The sequence below is a fragment of the Tasmannia lanceolata genome, unplaced genomic scaffold, assembly GCF_043159265.1.
Source record: "Tasmannia lanceolata isolate RefF3 unplaced genomic scaffold, GAP_Taslan_0.1 ptg000048l, whole genome shotgun sequence".
Taxonomy (NCBI): domain Eukaryota; kingdom Viridiplantae; phylum Streptophyta; class Magnoliopsida; order Canellales; family Winteraceae; genus Tasmannia; species Tasmannia lanceolata.
In genome coordinates this window covers 3,272,194-3,292,807 of record NW_027518725.1, presented here as the reverse complement: position 1 = coordinate 3,292,807, position 20,614 = coordinate 3,272,194, and the positions used below count along the sequence as shown (strand labels likewise).

The following is a 20,614-nucleotide window of genomic DNA, read 5'->3' as shown; positions in this document are numbered from 1 at the left end:
TCGTCTTGTGTTAGGGGCTTGAAAGAGGGAAGGTGAGTGCTTCTTGGGAAGTTCTCTTTGGCTTTTCTCAGGTTACTCTGTGTACAGTCTTGGTTGAGAGGGAAAGGAAAAGGATTGCGGTTTGCAGATTAATTCTATCGTAATCGTTGTAATATTGCTTTCTCATGGTGAAAATTGTGTTCTGGTCCGTGGACGTAGGCATCTCGGCTAAACTTTGTAAAATCTTGGCCGTGCAGCTTGTAACTTGTTTATTTTTTGTTTTTGTTTTACTTGTGCACCATCAGATCAGATTTGGTAGGCGGATTTTATGAAAAAGAGGAGTTAGCAGAAGAGAATGTCAAATCATGGAGTTTAAGAACATTGGAGTCAGTGTAGGACCCACGTTTAATGAAAAATCATATCAGTCTACCAAGAAGCGGTGGTGGGGTCCACAAAATAATATTGACTGATAAACTATAGACATGTAGCAAACTTCAACGAGAAGCAAATGGCATCTAGAAAACAAAATTAGGTACTTCGGGCGCACACACATTTTCAAAAGGCGAGAAGAAATTTTCATCAAATCATGTCAAATAAAACTGCTTGAAGCTTATTTATCTTGCTACTAACTAGGGCTGCAACTTGAGCCGGGTTTAATCCGACACGAAAATAGCCTGGGTTGGGTTCAGGTTTCATGGGTTTCCGGTCAAGCCGGGTTGAGCATTCAAAAGCCCGCATGAATCTCGGGTCGAGCCGGGTTTGAAAGGGCCCGACCCGAGTTACATAAGTTATAGTATGTAAATTTTTTTCTATATTGTTAGTTAAAAGTTAAAAGTGAAAACCCACGCACCCACTGTTATTGTACGTGAGTGTAATTTCTGCTTCTATGAGTTGAGTTGATTTAAAAGTTTGATTCAGCATTGTTTGATTGTAATTACAACATTGTTTGATTACAGCATAGTTTGATTCAAGTGTAATGTGAGTGTAATTACATCATTGTTTGATTCAAGTGTAATGTGAGTGTAATTTCTACTTCTAAGAGTTGAGTTGCCTTGCCAAACAAGAATTTTCCTTAAAAAATTGCGTCAACATGAAAAAACCCGACCCGAGATTTATCATGGGTAGGACCGGGTTTGGGAATCGTGGGTTTTCCGAAAAAAAACCCGACATATCTCGGGTCGGGTCGGGTTCTCCAAAACCCGACCCGAGTTGCAGCCCTACTACTAACGCCATGTATACCTTTCACATCAAGTCAATTTGACCCCAAAGGATCCTAGACGGCCTAGTAGTGATTATCCATTCCTTCCCTAGCCCCAATTGGCTAAACGGATTCATCTAATGGTCAATTGGGTCCAAAGGGGAGATCAACTAGTAAAGCCCATGCCCACATGAATCGCACTAGGCATGAATCTCGAATTACTTTGATCCCCATTGAAGTAGTGTTTCTTAGAGCAAAACTGGAAAATACTCCAAGGTTCACCCTTCCCTTTCCAATTGGGTATTAGCTTTTTTCAAAGCAGATGACAACTGAAACGTGAATTCTTCGGCATTAGCAGCAGTGATGATCCATGAAGGTTAGCCAAATTTATTGATGACATGCTTAAGGGAATTGGTATTGCAAAGTTAAACCATGAGAAGAATTGTCTATTTTCTCTAGGAACTTCAGGTGGAAGGTGGTAGATTTCTAAGCCACTGGTTTCATCACTCAAATAAACAATCAATTATCAATGTAATATGTCCACAATTTTTGAAAATTTGATACATCAAAGTTCAATAACATTATAAAACTAGGCAAGTTCAAAATGGATGAGTTTGGGATCATCAAACCACCGGGTGTTCTCCATGTGTAGACAGAGTTGGTGAGGGTCAATATAGTATGGAAAAAATAAAACCTATCCTTACCCATGTTCATTGTTGAGTCTCCTTACATGGGATTTAATTTGAACCCCCTCATTGCTGACTCATTCACTGGCCATTTTGTTGGAAGAAAAGGCTATCCCTTTACATGGGGTGAATTTATCAGGTTGAGAAAATATCCAGACCCTGTCATGCCCATAACATTCAACTTCATGGACTGGAGATGAAGCACAATATGATTGACATGGGAATCATCTAAGATGCCCATGCAGTTTACTTATTTAGTTATTTTCTCCGTTGAGCATTTGAGCTTGTCTTGAAGATGGACCTGCACCATAAAACCAGCTAAAATTACATCTGAAAGTGTGCGTAAATTCAAGATATGTTAGAATCAATTTAAATCCATGACAGATAAATGCTGCCCAAGCTATACATAATACATTAAAACTAAGGCCCTGTTTGGATTGCTAGAATTTTAAGGAATGTTTGGGAAGGAAATTTTAATACTTTTTTACACAAAAAAGTTAACTTGAACTAACCCTATTCATTTTTTACCCGGAGAACCTTCAATTAATGAGAATATCCCTCTAAATTAACCACAATCATTTCATTATCCTCTAAATCATGGAAAGAAAAAAATTCCAAGAAAATTTTGTCCATCATAAATGTTTTTCTTGCAATCCAAACAGGGCCTAAGGGAAGTGATATATTCGCCCCCTTTTTCCCGGGTCGCTCCACTATCGTATTCATGGGCCCGGGAAGAAAATGGGGTGAATATATCATTTCCCTAAAACTAATCATTTATATTTTTCTACACGCAATGAAACAGAAGGATAGATACCAAACTGTTAGCATGAGTACGCAAATAAAACCTTTGAGAGAATTTCAATAGTACATAAAAATTGAGTTGGTTGTGCAATAGCAACAGCCTTGATAAATTGTATTCTTGAAGAAAATAATGCACATCAATATGCAAGTGATGGAATGAGCCTACGTTTCATAAGTCAGCTTCGAAATGGTGAAAATATTGATGTAGTTGGGGTGTTTTCAGATACTTGGAAATTTTAAAGGGTCAATTTCATCATTTTACAAAACTTGACTGCTAGATTTATTTATTTATTTTTGGCTATTGTATTCATACCATGAAATATACATGGAACCCGTAGTCCCACTAGAAATTACATAGTATGATGATCCAGGAGCATACTCCGGAATCCAAAAAGAAAAAGCATAAAAGACTACATACAAACTTCCTCCAACACCTAGCAAGATCCAAAAAGTAAATGCATAGAAACTTGACTGCTAGAATCTTGATCATTGTTAGACACGGCAGCAATAATCCATTACATAAATTATAATAAGTGGAGTATATGCCCATTATATACCTGCTCATTGAGAAAGAACTAAAAGAGAAAAAAAAATTATGTGATGCAAAGAGAAGAGCTACTGAACATTGAAAGAACGAGACTTCTTTCCTGCTTGATTAGCAAGATGAACAGTGTGGCAAAAAATTACCTTGGTTTTGTTATTCCATCAGATTTCGTGAACTTAGAACTAAACAAGAACCCTTCAATCACACAGGTTCAATCCCAGCTTACCTGTCAAAAATAAAACAACAAATTGAAGATCATTCGAGTGACATGAGCTCAACCCCAGCTCAACTGTCAAAAAGAAATGAAAAGTTAAAGATCACTTGAATGAGTTCAGCTTGAAACTTGATCCAATTTCCAAGAGATGCAGATTTTACTTGCAGCAATACAATCAAACACATCTGCAATGGGTCCATTCTGAAGATATGTAAATAGGTATATGTGTTGATCTACAACATGTGATAATCCCGTCACTTTAGACTCGTTATTGTATAAATAAAATCTCCCAACAAAAAGGATGGAATTATCATTGCACACAAATTTGTATTTGGCTAAATTATGTCTGCTGAAAAGTAGACCATGACACCAGGCAAAATAGTTTCAAGCCCAAACCATCATATTCCTAAACTTAGAATCCAAGCCATAGAGGCGTGAACAGGAGAAGAGTCTCGAAATGGACAGTCCTTGAGGATGATCACATATGGAGCAACATCAATGACTCCATAAGAAGCCACAACATTAGGGTCAAACACTTGGCACATGGTCCATATTCAGCTTTGCTAGCTATTAGTCTTACAATTTACGGACAGCTGCATATAAAGGGCTCATTCATTCTGAAGGATTCATTTAGCCGACCCCAACTAGTTTGGGACAAAGGCTTTGTTGAGTTGAGTTGAGTTGAGTTGCATATAAAGGGCTCATGCAGAGGTGAAACGATGGATTTTTTGTCATTGAGAGGGCCAAAACAGTAGTTTTCCAGGAGATCTTAAACCTTTGACATAGATGAAGATCACAAGTTGAAAAGGGGAAGGAGCCGTTGAGCTTAAAGAATTCAGGCCCATCAGCCTCATCCATGGCATGTACAAAGTGCTGGCCAAGATTCTAACAAGAAGAGTTAAAGAGGTTATGGGGAGTATCATCTCCCAGCTCTAGGGTGCTTTTATGAAAGGTAGATAAATCTTAGATGGCATCCTTGTAGCAAACGAGATCGTGGACACATGGCACCGTAGCAATGAGAAAGGTGTTATTTGAAAGATTGACATGAAAAAGACTATGATCATGTCGACTGGACCTTCTTGGATTTTGTCCAGGAAAGGATGGGGTTTGGGGTAAAATGGAGAACTTGGATTAAAGCCTGCTTATCCTCTCCTTCCTTCTCTATCTTGATCAATGGAGTTCCAGCAGGGTTTTTGGGAGCTGCAAGGGTATCAAACAAGGTGATCACTCATCCCTGTACTTATTCATTATGGTGTTGGAAGCTCTTAGCCTACTCCTGTATAAGGCAGAAGAAAATGGCATTATTCATGGATTAGAGCCTAGTAGGAATGTCCGACCACTCTCCCAGTTGCTAACGACACATTCATATTCCTCCATGCATGGATCATGATTTTAAATTTTGGCCGAAATCCGGAATTCGGCCGGGACCGAAATTTAAAACCAAAACAGAAATTTAAAAATTCTGGCCGAAATTGTAAGATCTACACCGAAATTTCCACCGAAACCGAATTTGCCACCGAAATTTCATTTTCGGCTGAGGCCGAAACCGAAATTTCAAACCTTGGCATGGATAGAGTACTCTATAAATCTAAAAAGGATTTTCCAATGGTTTGTAGTGGTCACTGAAGATCAACTTTTCAAAAAGTTTGGTAACAGGAATAAATATGGGGGCAGAAGAAGTGGATATGCATGCTCGGGCCTTTGGTTGTAGAAGAGAATGCCTACCCATAAGTAATCTTGAACTATCGCCAAGGTAAGCGTCTTTGTGGGATCCCGTAGTAGAAAGAGTAAAAAGAATCTGGCTACATTGAAGGAACAACATCTATCCTTTGGGAGTAGAATTACACTGATTACGATGCCTTTCACAAGCCTTCCAGTGCACTACATGTCACTTTATAAAATACCGGCAAAGGTGGCGAAGAGAATTGAGAAACTCCAAAAACACTTTCTTTGGGAAGAAAAGCGTCTTTCACAACCCTCCAAATAACAAACCATTTATCTATGCTCAATGTTCAAAACTAACCTTTTCAACTCAAGCCTAAGCCCGCCAACCTTATTTTGCCATCCAAGATCTGGCCATTAAAAACTCGATGAGTAAGAACACAGCAAGCACATGATCCAATCTCCTAAATTCTCAAATCGTAGAAAGTAGAAAGCAAAAGCTAGCATCCTAGTTTCCTACATCTTTTGGGATTTGCAATGCCACAAGCTTTGGAAGATGGTCCTTGTGGGGATTCTTTTTGCCTATTATTTTTTGTTTTATCTTTTTTCTTTCACTTTTCATTTTTATATTTTTCTTCATTATCTTCATTTCCACCCTGCCGACCCCAACTGGTTTGGGACAAAGGCTTAGTTGAGTTGAGTTGAGTTGAGTTGAGTTATCTTCATTTCCACCCTCTTCACTTTTATACGTTAACACTCTTTGGGAATCTATCATTGACTCGTTCAACTCTGCCAAGTCAACACAAGTAAGCTTCAAGGCAAGTTCTGTCAACCCCATTCATTGGAACCATTCTAGATTAGATGCTTAGTTCTAACCAACGTTAATTAGAGAGCCCTCTTAAGGACCTAAATACTAATTTTAAACCCCACGATCCTCTCTTGGATTCAAATATCAATCCATGCCACTAAACATAAATGTCCTATCTTAGGCTCATTCTTGTTGAATCTTTTTGGAGGGTTTATTGGGATTGGGTAATGTGATGTCCCGGCAAGTACGCTGAACACTTGTAGGTGGTAGTAAGCACTACCTATTTTTTTTTTAAATGGGGATATAGCTCAAACCAAGCATAATATTTACCTGTGTTCTTAATCCTTGGACAACAACAGAATTAAATGGACATATAATATACATGAAGGTTATAAACAGGATGGAGATCGTCTTCCATCCTTTCTTCTTTGCCCTGTCAAGGACCTAAATACTTCTTATGCCAGCCCCACCTTTCTCTCTTGGATTCAAACATCAATTCATCCCACTAATATGTTTCCTCTTTTAACCCCATTCTTGTTGAATTTTCTTGGAGGCTTTGCTGGGTAGTGTGGTGTAGTGGTAAGCACACTGAACACACATAAATGGAAGTGACCAACTACCTCCTTTTCCAAAATGGGGTCATAGTTTAGACTTAAACCATGCATAATATTTACCTATCCTCCTAATCCATTTGATAACAACCACCACAAAATGAATATATAATATACATGAAGGTTATTAAATGATCCCTAACCAAGACCACTCTAGCAAACTAAGAAAACAGTTCCCATCTACAAAAAAAAAAAAAAAAAAAAAAAAAAAATTGGCAATCACTTGTCTTCCAAAGTTTCCCTCTCCAGTCAATACCACAAATTACAATCATATCCAAATTAAATGTTTTGACTATAAACCAATTCAGTTATGAAGTAATATACATCAGCAACACAACTTGGGGAAGATAAGCCATGAAAAAAACAATGGCATTGCCATAGAAAGGATAAGAGACTATTGGGCGATCAATACAAGAATAAATGTCCTCAGTAAATAAATTTTCCAACCTTCTTAAACAGCACAGTCCATTGCACATCATAGTGAACAACAAAGAAGTGGGTCCACTTGACTTAAACTTGTATAATAACCACCCGAGCCTAACCAAAATCAAAACTTCTAGAATAACCATCTGAGACTAACCAAAAATCAATCTTTTGATTGCTGAGGTAGAGCCATTTTATCCACAGTTTATTTCAACCAAAACCTTAAGTCCTTAACCAACATCAACAAAAGAACAACCACTCTACTCCAGCACATCCTTCTCAAGATCAAGCTTCTAAACAATCCCTTCAACAACCAATCCAAAAAAAAAAAAATCCCTTCAACAACCAATCTAAACGTTAAATAGGTTACCTCATTATCAATCAAAACATTTAAGGGTGTCAATTTTGGCTCGGGCTCGGAAGCTCGCTCGAGCTCGGCTCAAATCCTTAACGAACCGAGCCAAGCCGGCTGGCCAAGCTCGTTAAGCTTAACGAGCCGAGCCCAAGCTAGGCCAGGCTCGGCTTGGCTCGTTAAGGCTCGTTAAGGATTTAATATATTTAAATATATACATTATATATTAATATATAGACTAAAAGGGTTGTCCAAGGAGTGAAAGGGGGAGGCAAAATATGTCACTTCTTTTTTGGAACCCCATTTGTTACTTGGACCACACCCCGTAGTGTAAAAAGAGTAGTCAAATTACACTAGATAGGGCTGTCCAGGGAAGATGAGGGGTGTGAAACTATGAATATATCATTGCCCTTAATATAACCCGAGCTCGGTAAGGCTCGCGAGCCCGGCCAAGCTAGAGCCTGGTTCGAGCCCGAGCCGAGCTTTTGAGCTTAACGAGCCGAGCCGAGCTTGGCCAAGCTCGGCTCGTTTACACCCCTAAAAACATTATATTTTTCATATGCCCGTGAACAAACTTTGACTAGAAGCAATCAATATCCTAATCACTATTTCCACACTCTTAACAAGGACTAAAAGATAAACTTAGAAAATAGTCCAAACCAGAATAATAGGCCGAAATATGCTTTAACGGTATAACCAATGTTTCAAAATGCAGATGCAGGCAAAAATGCAGCCAAAACAAATCCCAGTTGAACAGCCATAACTCGGGACTCGGGAGAGTCAAAGGAGCTTGATTGACTGGGTGGGGCAAAATGTAGTCTCAGATGAGAACTCGGTCCAGGTAAAAGGGATTTGATTCAGGCAAGCCGACGAGTGATGGTGACTTTTGGAAGAAGAAAAAAAGTGTGGGTGGGGGTGTGGTGGGCGGGGGTGGGCAGGGGGGTTAACCACTTTCTCCGGAGCATTCTTAAGAACTTCCCCAATGACTGGAGGCCCAAGTTACGTGGACTCCTACAGCTGCTCGCCAAAGACCAGATATGATTAAAATGAATCTCATTTTTTAATCTAATCTCATCATGTTAGTAACTCTAGAACTTCCTTTTTCAACAAGTTTAAGGGATTTCACATATTGAGCACAATCCACTGCACCCAATTGTCCTGTAAGGGAGAACTTAGATAAATGAATTACTGTTCAACTAAATTGGCCAAGTGCATATGATATATACCAACAATATAGTTTGCTACTCAGAACTATTATGTACAGATGAAAACATAAAAAAACCATCATGAACAATCTAAATCAACTACGATGAAGTTCAGAGAGGGAGAAACAAGAACAAACCAGATAATGCACATACATTATCCTTTCATTTACCAAGTAGTTGAAAGCTTCAAGAAGGGTTTTAACATAATGTGCACAATCCACTGCACCCAATTGTCCTATAAGGGAGAACTGAGATAAGCGAATTACCATTCAACCAACCCATTTCTTTCTTTGGCCAAGCACATATGATATGTATACCAACAAAATAATCTACTATGCAAAACTACTATGAATAACATATGAAAACATCAAAACCATCATGAACAATCTAAATCAAATAAGATGAAGTCCTGAGGGATGGAGAAACAAGAACAAAAAAGAGAACTCACATACATTATTATCCTTTAATTTTCTTCGCCCACTTGAGTGTACTCTCCAATGCTGAATAAGCTGTGACATCTGTCAGACTCTTACTCTCAAGCGCATAATCAAACACCTCATATGCCTCCGCAATTCTATCATCTCTACACAGCGTCCTCACAAACGTTGCATAAGAAGCAGCATCTAGCTTCATCTCTTCGGATTTCATCACCTCGTACAACTTCAAAGCTCTCGGCAAACGCCTCGCCTTACACAACCCATGAAGCAACGTATTATAAGTGCACGAATTAGGACTACACCCCCTCTCCTCCATCTCTTCCAACAACCCAACTGCATCCAAAGCTTTGCCTTTCCTACACAATCCATTCATAAGTGAAGTATACGTTATCGTATCAGGAAAATGCCCCATCTCCACCATAACACTCAAAAACTCCCTCGCCTTCTCCACCATCCCCGCCTTCGAAAGCCCGAAAATCAACGTATTAAACGTCACTAAATCTGGCTCCACTCCCTCCTCTTTCATCTTCTTAAAAACCCCGAGCGCCTCACTCCCCCGATCCAAAATACAGTAACCCTTCATGATAGTGTTGTACAAAAAGCAATCGGGTTTAAAACCCGCATCGGATAGGGCTCCGAGAAGCCGTGTGGCCTCGCGGAGATTCTTACTATTACATACATTGTCGATTAGGATTGTAAATGTTACCAAATCAGGAGTTACATTTGCTAAATCCCGCATTTCGTCTATGAATTTGTATACAGTGCTTAAAACCCTAGACTTACAGAGGTGCCTGATGAGGAAATTGTACGTGAAGGAGTCCGGCGGAGAGTATTTGACGGCACATTCTTTGACCAATTGGCATGCATCATCTTCGCGGGATACAGAGCAGAGCGATCGGACAGCGAGATCAAGGGATATGCGATCTGGAGGGAACCCATTTTGGGCCATTAGATCTAGGGTTTTAAGGACGGTGGAGAATTCTCCGGAGGGGGAATAGCAGGCTTGGTTGAGGAGGATGTGGTATGTGGAGCGGTCAGGGGAGAATTTTAGGGTTAGGGTTTTGTTTTCAGAAAATAGGGTTAGCGTTTTTTGTTTCATGTGGGTGAAGAGGGAATGAGAATCTTGTGGGGAGCTGATGAGGGAGAAAGAGTGGAGAAATGCATTTGGGTCGATGTGGGTTTTGTGGGTAGAGATTATTGAGTCGAATGTTTTGATGGCGTCTGGGAGAGAGGGGGATTTGAAGAGGGGGGCGGGGTTGGTAGGATTTGGGGGTGGGGTTTTTTGTTTTTTGTTGGGTTTTCTGGAGGAGGGGAGGTAAGGTTTAGATGGAGGGGGTGGTTGAGGGGAAGGAGAGGGTTTTAGGAGTGGGAGAGGGAGTTTGGAGGATTTGAGGAATGGAGAGAGCTTCCCCATCTTCTTCTGCTGCTGCTTGAGATGAATATGGGGTTTTAGAGTTTTAGGGTTTTGTCAGATATGGGGTTTTAGATTTTAGGTTTTTGTCAAGAGCTAGATGATGAAACAGTGAAACACTTAGTAGGGCTGTCAATCGAACTGGACAGTCCGATGGATCCAGATGAAATGGATTGGGTATTAAGGATCCATCTATGTCATAGTCATGATCCGTTCAAATCTCTTATTCGTCGGATTGGATTCGGAGTGTTCTTCGGATCTAATTCCTATGTCTCAGTCTCAAACTAGACCGTCCCAGTAGGTATGCTTACATTTTACACAGTTAAAGTTCTGAAAGGGAGATGATTTTTTCGCCCCAGTAGGATAATGCACCCCCCTTGTAATGTGAATTACCGGCAGACTTTAGGCCACGTTTGGATACCTCATGTTTTTGTATTAGGAATTGGGTTTGAGTTTTGGATACAAAATACATCAATCACCCTAATGCTCATGTTGTACGAAAGGGAGGGAGGGATGTCTGGATGAGTAGCAGCAAGGTCGAGGAGCAGCAAGGGTGAAGATAATTGCCACAAATATTGATTTACAAATAATGTCTTCCATAACATATTTGAAAATTGGATTTTTTTCACTGGTGTAGCTGATTCGGAAATCTAAAGATTTGAACCAGTTCCAAATCTCATCTACAAATATGAGAAATCCAAATCTAAATCTTGTAGGTATCCGAACATCACTTTTTGATGTCAAATCACATTAAAAGGGAGAAATCATCACCCTTCTGAAAAGATAGTGAATGTAAACATGATCGAGAGCTATGAGAGTGTGCCGCAATAGCATCAACACAATGTGCTAGAGACTTAGGATCAGTTGTTAGAGCTGCGAAGGAAGAGAGTGACTCGAGATATGAGAGAATTGAATGAAAAAAAAAAAAAAAAAAAAATGCTAAAATAGGAATAGTTTGAAAAAATGCATGAGTTATTTTTACTAAAATACCCCTAGAATAATACTTAAAAGTACTAAAAATCTAGAGGGTATTTTCAAAAAACAGTATGATAAAATCAGATTTAGGACTACTCCTGAGGCTTTTGTTTGTTGTCCGGATCTGATCTGTAATAATTTTGGATCCTATGATAGGGTCAACAACTGTGTCATGGATCATGGTAATGTGTCTAGATCTTGACTGATCAAGTTTTGGATTCTGATGGTCTATCGGACTGTCCGCGTCCATTGACACCCCCCTGGTCGAGAGGGGGACATACAAAGGACATGGCTCCGTTGGAGTGTTCCATGTGGGACCTAGATCCAATTTTCTTCTTATCGAATTTAACTCCGAACTTAATCCAAACATTGCTAAAGTTGTTTATCTAAGTGTCATAGATCCTTCTATATTTTGCCATTTATGAAAAGAATATATGTTATCCTTTTAACTTAAAGGCTAAATACGAGAGATGTTTTCAATGTATAATAGTTGGGAAATCCATTCCACGACTTACTTTTGTAGGAGTAAACAGCCACCTCAGGTGACTTAAATGAATAAGACAAAATCTGCTAAAAAGTGAGGCTACGCAAGTGTTCTCACTTGCAAAAGTGAGCCGCGAATAGCAGTGCATCTCGGGTCGGGTTGAGGCCAACCCGACCCGACCCGAGGAACCCTTTTTTCCAACCCAAACTTGACCCGACTTAAACCTGACCCAACTCGAGTTTTTAAGCTTAAAAAAATAAAAAAATCATAAAATATGTCTGGTTACACTCGGGTCGGATTGCCAAACCCTCAACCCGAACCCACCCCAAACTTAACCCGGGTTGGGAAAAGTCAACCCGACCCTGATCCGAACTCAACCCGACCCGACCTTTTTTCGGGTTGAACCCTCTCCTCTAAATTAAACTAGATTCAAAACAGCATTCTCCTAAGCTTTTGGATTAAGTGGTTGTTTCACATGATATCAAAACAAAAGGTCTTTAGTTCAAACCTCTTTGATATTAAAAATCCACATGTAATGACCAAGCTCAAAAGAGGGGCCACATATGCCATGTGTAGGCCAACACTAAAAAGGGGGGCCACACGTGAGCTTGGTGGAGGGCGGCGGAGTACAAAATAACAGCTTAAGCTTTTGGAGTAACTGGTTGTTTCACATGGTATCAAAACAAAAGGTCCTTAGTTCAATTCTCTTTGATATTAAAAATCCACATGTGATGGCTAAGCTCAAAAGAGGGGCCACATGTGCCATGTGTAGGCCAACACTAAAAAGGGGGGGCCACATGTGAGCTTGGTGGAGGGCGGCGGAGTACAAAATAACAGCTTAAGCTTTTGGAGTAACTGGTTGTTGCACAGTACACACAAGCCTACACTTCCTACTTGAATAGTTGAAACCCACTATGGAACGAGGCATTCACCTAACCACATCATCGCCACCTAAGATGGCCTTAGCTGCTATGCGAGACTTTCAATCCTACGCATTGATTCATGAGATGAGCTTATGAGACTCGTTAACCACTCGTTGTGCCTCGTGTGTTAGACTATTGGCTGTACACGTAAAGCACAACATAGGGGCCGACATGGCTCTAGCATCTCCCTAGGCCGCATGTTAAGCTTTAAAGGTAAAGAAAAACGTTAAAGGGGTGAATTTATCCATGAGCAGTGAACCATTCTCACAGAAACCGTTTGGAGAGAGGATGGGGGATATCATTTCCTGAATTTAAATTATGAAGAAAAAATATCTACTCACCATTTTGCAGAGGGAAGAAAAAAGGCCCAGTTTGGATTGCTAGATTTTTTTGGAAAAGTTTGGAAAGGAAATATATTTCTAGAATTTCTTACATTTTTCAATTACTAAAAAGATAACTTGAACCAACCCTATTCAATTTTTATAGAGAGGATCTTTTAATATATGATTATATCCATGGTTTTAAATTTCGAAATTTTGGATTTCGGTGGAGACCGACACCGAAACCACTAAAAAACGGTCATTTATTTCGGCCGAAATTTCGGTTTTTCTGAAATTTGACCCAAAAAAATCTTTTTTTTTAAAATTAATTTAATATTTCACCGAAATTTAATATTGATTTAGACTTTTGTACCAGATTTCGACCGAAGGGTCCGAAACCAGTACCAAAACCGAAATTTTAAACCTTGATTATATCCATCTAAATTAACCATGATCATATCATATTCCTCTAAATCATGGAAAGAAGAAAATTTTCCTTGAAAGGATTTTCCATCATAAATGTTTTTCTTGCAATCCAAACATGGTCAAAGTCAAAGATAAAAAAAAAAAAAGAAAAGAAAAAGAAATTGTAAGAATGTCTATAAAATATCTGATACCAAAAGAAATCGTAGTGAGGAAAATTTTGTGACTATGTTTTCTCACCCTTTCACATCTCGTGGTCCCACTCCCAGAACTTCATCCAGTACCCTCCATTTTGTCTTCTTTTTTTCTTCTTTTCTTCACAATATTTCCATGTCAAAATTCAAACCCCTAAATTGCTTGGAGATAATACGCACCACGTAGAAGCCACCCAAAGCACACTTATAAAATCAGAGGCAGCTCTCTATTCTCTGGTGCATATGATATTCACATTCATCCCACAAAACCCAACTCAGATTTTGTCAAAGAGAGAGAGATAGAAAGCTTTCTTGAGCCAGCAATTTATTTGGTAACAAAGCCACCAAACTGAATTCAAGAAGACAGAGAGCTGAATGGCTTCCACAAGTAATCCCCTCCTCACCTCTACGCTCTTTGGCACCCAACTTCATCCCAAAACAATACCAAACCCATCTCTCCATCTACTAATTCTCTCTAGAAAACAACCCAAATCACCTCAATCTCTCCTCCTTCCACCCCACAACAAAAAACCCAGTTCAGAAAACCCTAAACCCAGTTCAAAAAACCCTAAACCCAATCTCACTCAAGCCACTTTAGCCTCCTTCATCTTCTCCACAATTTCACAACAAAACCTCTCAGCTTTTGCCCTAGACCCCCAAAACTCCCCAAACCCACCACCCTTTTCTCCCCAAATTCAAACAGAGACCCAAATCCTAAAACCCAATTCAAATTCCTCACCCTTCTCCCAATCTCTCCTCACAGCCCCAAAACCCCAATCTCAGGCCACTGACCTTCCAGATGGGTCTCAATGGCGGTACAGCGAATTCCTTAACGCCGTTAAGAAAGGGAAAGTGGAGAGAGTCAGGTTTAGTAAGGACGGTGGCGTCCTCCAGCTAACGGCCATTGACGGCCGCCGGGCCTCTGTTATAGTCCCCAATGATCCTGACCTAATTGACATTTTGGCCATGAACGGCGTCGATATCTCGGTCTCGGAGGGCGATTCCGGCAATGGCCTCTTCAATTTGATTGGTAATGTGAAACACCCAATTAGTCCAAAAGCTTAACCTGTTAGAGTTTGTGTTATTTAATCATTTTGTTGAAAGGTATTATCTATTTATTTAATCATTTACACTTTTGTAGTTGTGAGTTTTGAACCCAGAACCTTGTAGCTCTGATACCATGTGAAACAACTGATTACTCCAAAAGCTTAAGCTGTTATAGTTGGTGCATAATCTTAAACAAACAGGCCCTTATTTGTGCCCTGATACCATGTTAAACAACTAATTACTTCAAGTGAAACAACCAATTACTCCAAAGGCTTAATCTGTTAGAGTTGGTGTTATTTAATCATTTATACTTTAGTTGTGAGTTTTTGAACTCAGAACCTGTAGCTCTGATGCCATGTGAAACGACCAATTACTCCAAAAGCTTAAGCTGTCAGAGTTGGTCTTGTTTAATCTCTTATACTTCAACAGGTAACCTCCTCTTCCCCGTCCTCGCCTTCGCCGGATTGTTCTTCCTTTTCCGCCGGGCACAAGGCGGGCCTGGTGGACCCGGTGGGCTAGGTGGGCCAATGGATTTTGGGCGGTCCAAATCGAAGTTTCAAGAGGTTCCTGAGACTGGTATAAGCTTTGCTGATGTGGCGGGTGCCGATCAGGCCAAGCTTGAATTGCAGGCAAGGTTTTAAGCTTTTAAATTTCGGTTTCGGTTTCGACCGTCATGGAAATCAAAATATTTTTGTTTCGGTGGAAATTCCGGCCGAAATCTTGTAAAATTCAATGGTTAAATTTCGGTTTCTCTTAAATCTCGGTGAAAATCTTGTAAAATTTGGCGGATTTATCTTAAATTTTGGTGGAAATCTTGTAAATTTTGGTCGAAATGATTGCAGGAAGTTGTGGATTTCTTGAAGAATCCGGATAAATACACGGCTTTGGGGGCAAAAATTCCTAAGGGATGCCTTTTGGTTGGCCCGCCAGGGACGGGGAAGACCCTCCTGGCTCGGGCGGTGGCAGGGGAGGCCGGGGTGCCGTTCTTCTCATGCGCGGCATCTGAATTCGTGGAGCTGTTCGTCGGAGTAGGAGCGTCGAGGGTGAGGGATTTGTTTGAGAAGGCAAAGTCAAAAGCGCCCTGCATTGTTTTTATAGATGAGATTGATGCTGTGGGAAGACAGAGAGGGGCTGGACTTGGGGGTGGTAATGATGAGAGGGAACAGACTATTAATCAGCTTCTAACAGAGATGGACGGATTTTCGGGTAATAGTGGTGTCATTGTTCTTGCGGCAACTAACAGGCCGGACGTTCTTGACGCGGCATTGCTGCGGCCGGGGAGGTTCGATAGACAAGTTACTGTAGATAGGCCTGATGTTGCTGGTAGAGTTAAGATTCTTCAGGTTAGTTTCTAACTTTATGTGCTTTATTCATCTTCTTGAAAGAATTTGCTGTTTTATTATTATGTTTACACAACTGTTGTATGGTAGTATTATTCTGTAAAACATATGTTACATTGCAGTTCTGTTGGTTTTCTTCTCATTGAATTTGAAAAATATATCAGGAGGAAATGGTTCATTGGGTTTCTTCTGTAGATACATGCCCATCAATCATGGGATTGAATATCATGCCCAATTGTTTATGGTGCAGTCTCTGCCCTTCCTGTAATGGTTTCCTCTTTTAATTTATTTTTGTTACTCATCCCATAAAAAAACAAAACAAAAAGGCATCATTTTCTACGGGCTAGAGGGTTCAGGATCACAAACAACAGTATGGTTCACAAATTCAATCACCGCTTACACTATGAATAGAAGAATTAGATTGTAACAGTGTTCACAAATTCAATCTCCTTAATCCCCATTATTTGCCGCCTATGAAATGTAACGGTGTCCACATAATCAGAATTCCATTGAAGAATCCAAATCATTTACCTGCTTTAGTTTGAATTATCTGTAGGACCCCACTGTCTAAAAAATGGAAGCTGTAGGAGCTTAAAAACCCAGAAAAAGATTAGGATTAAGGAGAATAGCTGCCTTACAGATTTCTGTTCCGACAACCTTTACAGGCATTATATGCTTTGATTTAGGAGATTGACAATTTCGTAATTTTTTCCATGTTTCTTTTATTGCCTCACAAATGCATTGGTATTTTTGTCTATGCTTTGTTTAGAAGATGTAGTTTTTTGACTTAATCTTATGCATTTTTGTTCGTAGTTATGGTTCTTTCTGTTGGATGTTATGGAGAATCTGTTAGATTCAGTCTTGCGTATATGAGTTCTAGAAAAATATGTTTGAGGTAGGAATTTCAATCCTTTTGAGCAAGTTCAAGCTTGACTATTTCCTGGAGTATGAAAATCTCCATGGAGTCTGAAAATCTCCATGATTGCTGTGCTTCTTGTGTGGGTCAATGGTCACTAAAATTATTTTTGAAGGTAATAACTTGGATTCAAGTTATTTTTGAAGGTAATAACTCAGAAGTCAGAAGTTTAGTCATATTTAGCTTTTTATGTTTGAATTCTGTAGGGATGAAATGCAGCAGAGGATGAGTTGGTTTACTTCTACTATTTCCTTCTCATGGTTCATTGGATCGTACTATTGCTCATAGCAGCTTAATAAATATGTTATTATCTTATATCTTTTCATCTATTTAAAGTTTGAAATCATACTACATCCTAAGTAAATGATGAAAACCCGAAGATCTAAATGGCATGTAAATAATTTAAAGCATAGAAACCGGAAGCTCCCTAGAAGGGTTGGAATCTTAAAATTGAGCAGACGCATCTTTCCATCTCATCTACTCTTAATTAAGAGTTCACTTCCTTTTTAGGTGAAGTGTTTTCCTTATTTTGGTAATGCCAATATAGTGTGTTTAAAACTAGAGTTATGCCAATCTTGTCGCAACCAATTGTCTAGTGGATTGCTCCTATATTGCTAAACAAGTCAGTGTTTTCTAAAGTTCCTTAATAACACTTGTGGATGGCAGGTGCACTCCAGAGGTAAGGCACTTGGCAAGGATGTAGACTTCGAAAAAGTAGCGAGAAGAACCCCAGGTTTCACCGGAGCCGATCTGCAAAACCTAATGAATGAAGCAGCCATTCTTGCCGCCAGGCGTGACCTTAAAGAGATAAGCAAAGATGAGATCTCTGATGCCCTGGAAAGAATAATTGCCGGTCCTGAGAAGAAAAATGCAGTGGTTTCAGAAGAGAAGAAGAAACTGGTAGCATATCACGGTAATTTCTTCAAATTTTCCTAATTGCACATTCTTGCCCCGTATTTTATGTTGATTTGCTTTGGGTGTCTGATTGTGTACACACATTTGACTGTGTTTACAGAGGCTGGGCATGCTCTTGTGGGCGCACTCATGCCTGAATACGATCCTGTTGCCAAGATCTCCATCATTCCCCGTGGCCAGGCCGGTGGGCTAACTTTCTTTGCTCCAAGCGAAGAGAGGCTCGAATCTGGACTCTACAGTAGAAGCTACCTAGAGAATCAGATGGCTGTTGCCCTTGGCGGAAGGTTTGCCTCATCATAACATCTTCATTAGTCCTCATCAAAACCATGGTTTAAAATTTCAGCCGAAATGTGTTGTTTAGGCCGAAATGTGTCGGTTTTGGTTGAAGCCGTCACAAAATTCACATAGAATTAGAATTTTATAAGATTTAGCCGCAAAATTTTGGCCAAGAAATTTTTCACGCTTATTTACAAGATTTCCACTGAAATTGCCGAAATTTCCACCGAAATTTAAAAACTCCGAATTTTTTAACCGAATTCTACATGATTTCGTCTAAAACCAAAATATCCACCGAAACCGAGACACTGAAACTGAAATTTAAAACCTTGATCAAAACATCTTCATTAGTCTTTAGGTGGATGTCTAGAAAAGACATTCCATGACCCTTAAATTCACTAGAAAAGGCTTCATAGAAATGTCATCTGTTCCAAATTTATTAACACTACTACAATGTATTCATTTAAAAAAAAATTACTACAATGTATTATTCTTTTCTTTTATTTCTTTTTTGAGTAATGCTAGCGAAACCGGGTGTAAGACCGAGCAGGGAACCAAATAAATGGGTTCTTGCCACTATGTCACAAGTGGCAAACCACTACGTCACAAGTGACGTAAGCCAGGCCTTTGGTTTAGGAAAATCAACAAAAAGTAGACCTTTTTTTTTTTTTTGCACACATGCCACGGTCTCATTGTTGGTCTCTCGCATCGGTCTTACTCTCAGTTCCATATCATTTTCCTTTCTTATTTTTTGACTCAATTCTCTCTCCAATATAGGGTTGCTGAAGAGGTGATATTCGGACAAGAGAATGTGACGACCGGAGCATCGAATGACTTCATGCAGGTCTCTCGGGTGGCGAGGCAAATGGTTGAGAGATTTGGTTTCAGTAAAAAGATTGGGCAAGTTGCCATTGGTGGACCTGGTGGAAATCCCTTCTTGGGTCAACAGGTATGCAGACGTTTGATATGAAATGAGTCGCCCTTTGATCATCTATAACACATTTTTTTATATTGTTAATAAAGTATAAATGATTAAATAACACCAACTCTAAAGCCTCTAAAAGCTTAAGCTTTTGGAGTGATTGGTTGTTTTCACATGGTTTCAGAGCTATTGCCTCACACGGCGGTTCAGAACCGAACAACTCCTTGATATAAAAAATCCATATGTATAGCCAACCCAAAAGAGGACCCACATGGGCCACGTGTACGGCCAACCCATAAAAGAGGGGCCACACATAGGGGGAGTATTAAAGTATAAATGATTAATTTACACCAACTCTAAAGTTTAAGCTTTTGGAGTAATTGGTTGTTTCAGAACATGCTACCTTCAACCATCTTATTTGTTAAAACTTGTTTAACAACATGCTACCTTCAACCTTGTTTGTTAAAACTTGTTTTTGGGGCTTTTTGAATCTACAGATGTCCTCCCAGAAGGATTATTCCATGGCTACTGCAGATGTGGTTGATGCAGAAGTGAGGGAGCTGGTGGACAAGGCGTATGTGAGAGCTAAACAAATCATCACGACCCATATTGACATCCTCGACAAGCTCGCGCAGCTCCTCATAGAAAAGGAGAGTGTAGATGGGGAAGAATTCATGAGCCTCTTCATTGACGGCAAGGCTGAGTTATATGTTGCTTGATCTTAAACTAGATTTCCTTTCTGCTTCTTGTATTTTGTATATTGATATACAGTCCTGAGATTTCATCAATGGAAATACCACTTTCATTAATTTCAAAATGGTTTCTGTCTATATTAAATTTTTGTTGAGAAGCAAGATCCCAACATCGGTTTACACTTAAAAATTGGCATGTTTTGTGACCAAATGAGATCACCATAGTTTGTGTACCAGTCCTCTTTTTCTAGTTTCTACAACCTCCATAGTTTCTCTTCACATTCCAGAACATGATTACCTTCTGGGTCCATTTGGATTCACCAAGTATAGGCAGAACTGCTCTGAGTGCACCCACACATTCAAGTGTGAGGGCAGTATAAGAAGTTTCAGAACATACCCGTCTGTAAGGCATCTCTCTCATTTGTTGAGTACATTCCTGGAAAGATCACCGAAACCAAATCCAAACAAAACCATTATATATCTCAAGGCTATCCTTGTTATGCTCATTATTAAAACATGGTACTGCCAAACGCAGTATAGGTAGCAGAAAAAAAGCATATGATTTAGTCAAAAACTTCAATGTTTTAAAAATTACTTTTAAATAGGTCCTTAAATGCTTGAGACACATTAGATATTGAACTTTTCTTTGGAAAAAATACTATTTAAGTAACTTTAAGAGCATGATTTTTTGTCCAAAATTTTAGTTTCATATCCCAATGAAGCTACAATTAGTTTTAATACTTGAAATAGAAACATTAAAAAAAATTTGGTGGACGATCAGATTTTAGAAGTGATTGAAGGGCATTTAGAAAAATAAAAAAATAAAATTTTTGCACTAGTTTGGTACTTCTAATAA

At 39.4% G+C, this 20,614-nt stretch overlaps 2 protein-coding genes across 3 annotated transcripts; one reads left to right on the top strand and one right to left on the bottom strand.

Annotated features, from left to right (window-relative positions):
• Nucleotides 1–1,675: 1,675 nt before the first annotated feature.
• On the bottom strand, nt 1,676–10,534 carry LOC143864211 (Tetratricopeptide repeat (TPR)-like superfamily protein). Of its 2 annotated transcripts, none has more exons than XM_077375099.1 (3): nt 8,932–10,534; nt 3,352–3,434; nt 1,676–2,164 (listed from the first exon to the last, which is right to left on the bottom strand). In XM_077375099.1, exon 1 carries the CDS (start codon nt 10,332–10,334, stop codon nt 8,940–8,942), a length of 1,395 nt encoding a protein of 464 aa, XP_077231214.1. In that variant the 5' UTR covers nt 10,335–10,534; the 3' UTR covers nt 1,676–2,164; nt 3,352–3,434; nt 8,932–8,939. The 2 variants fall into 2 exon arrangements, with proteins under 2 accessions (XP_077231214.1, XP_077231213.1); XM_077375098.1 differs by having other exon boundaries at nt 8,936–10,528.
• Nucleotides 10,535–13,823: 3,289 nt separating this feature from the next.
• LOC143864209 (ATP-dependent zinc metalloprotease FTSH, chloroplastic-like) lies at nt 13,824–19,883 on the top strand. Its single transcript, XM_077375097.1, has 7 exons — nt 13,824–14,680; nt 15,127–15,326; nt 15,540–16,040; nt 17,620–17,866; nt 17,969–18,152; nt 18,922–19,093; nt 19,564–19,883. The coding sequence occupies exons 1-7, from the start codon at nt 14,026–14,028 to the stop codon at nt 19,783–19,785; spliced, it is 2,181 nt and encodes a 726-aa protein (XP_077231212.1). The 5' UTR covers nt 13,824–14,025; the 3' UTR covers nt 19,786–19,883.
• The last annotated feature ends 731 nt before the right edge of the window (nt 19,884–20,614 follow it).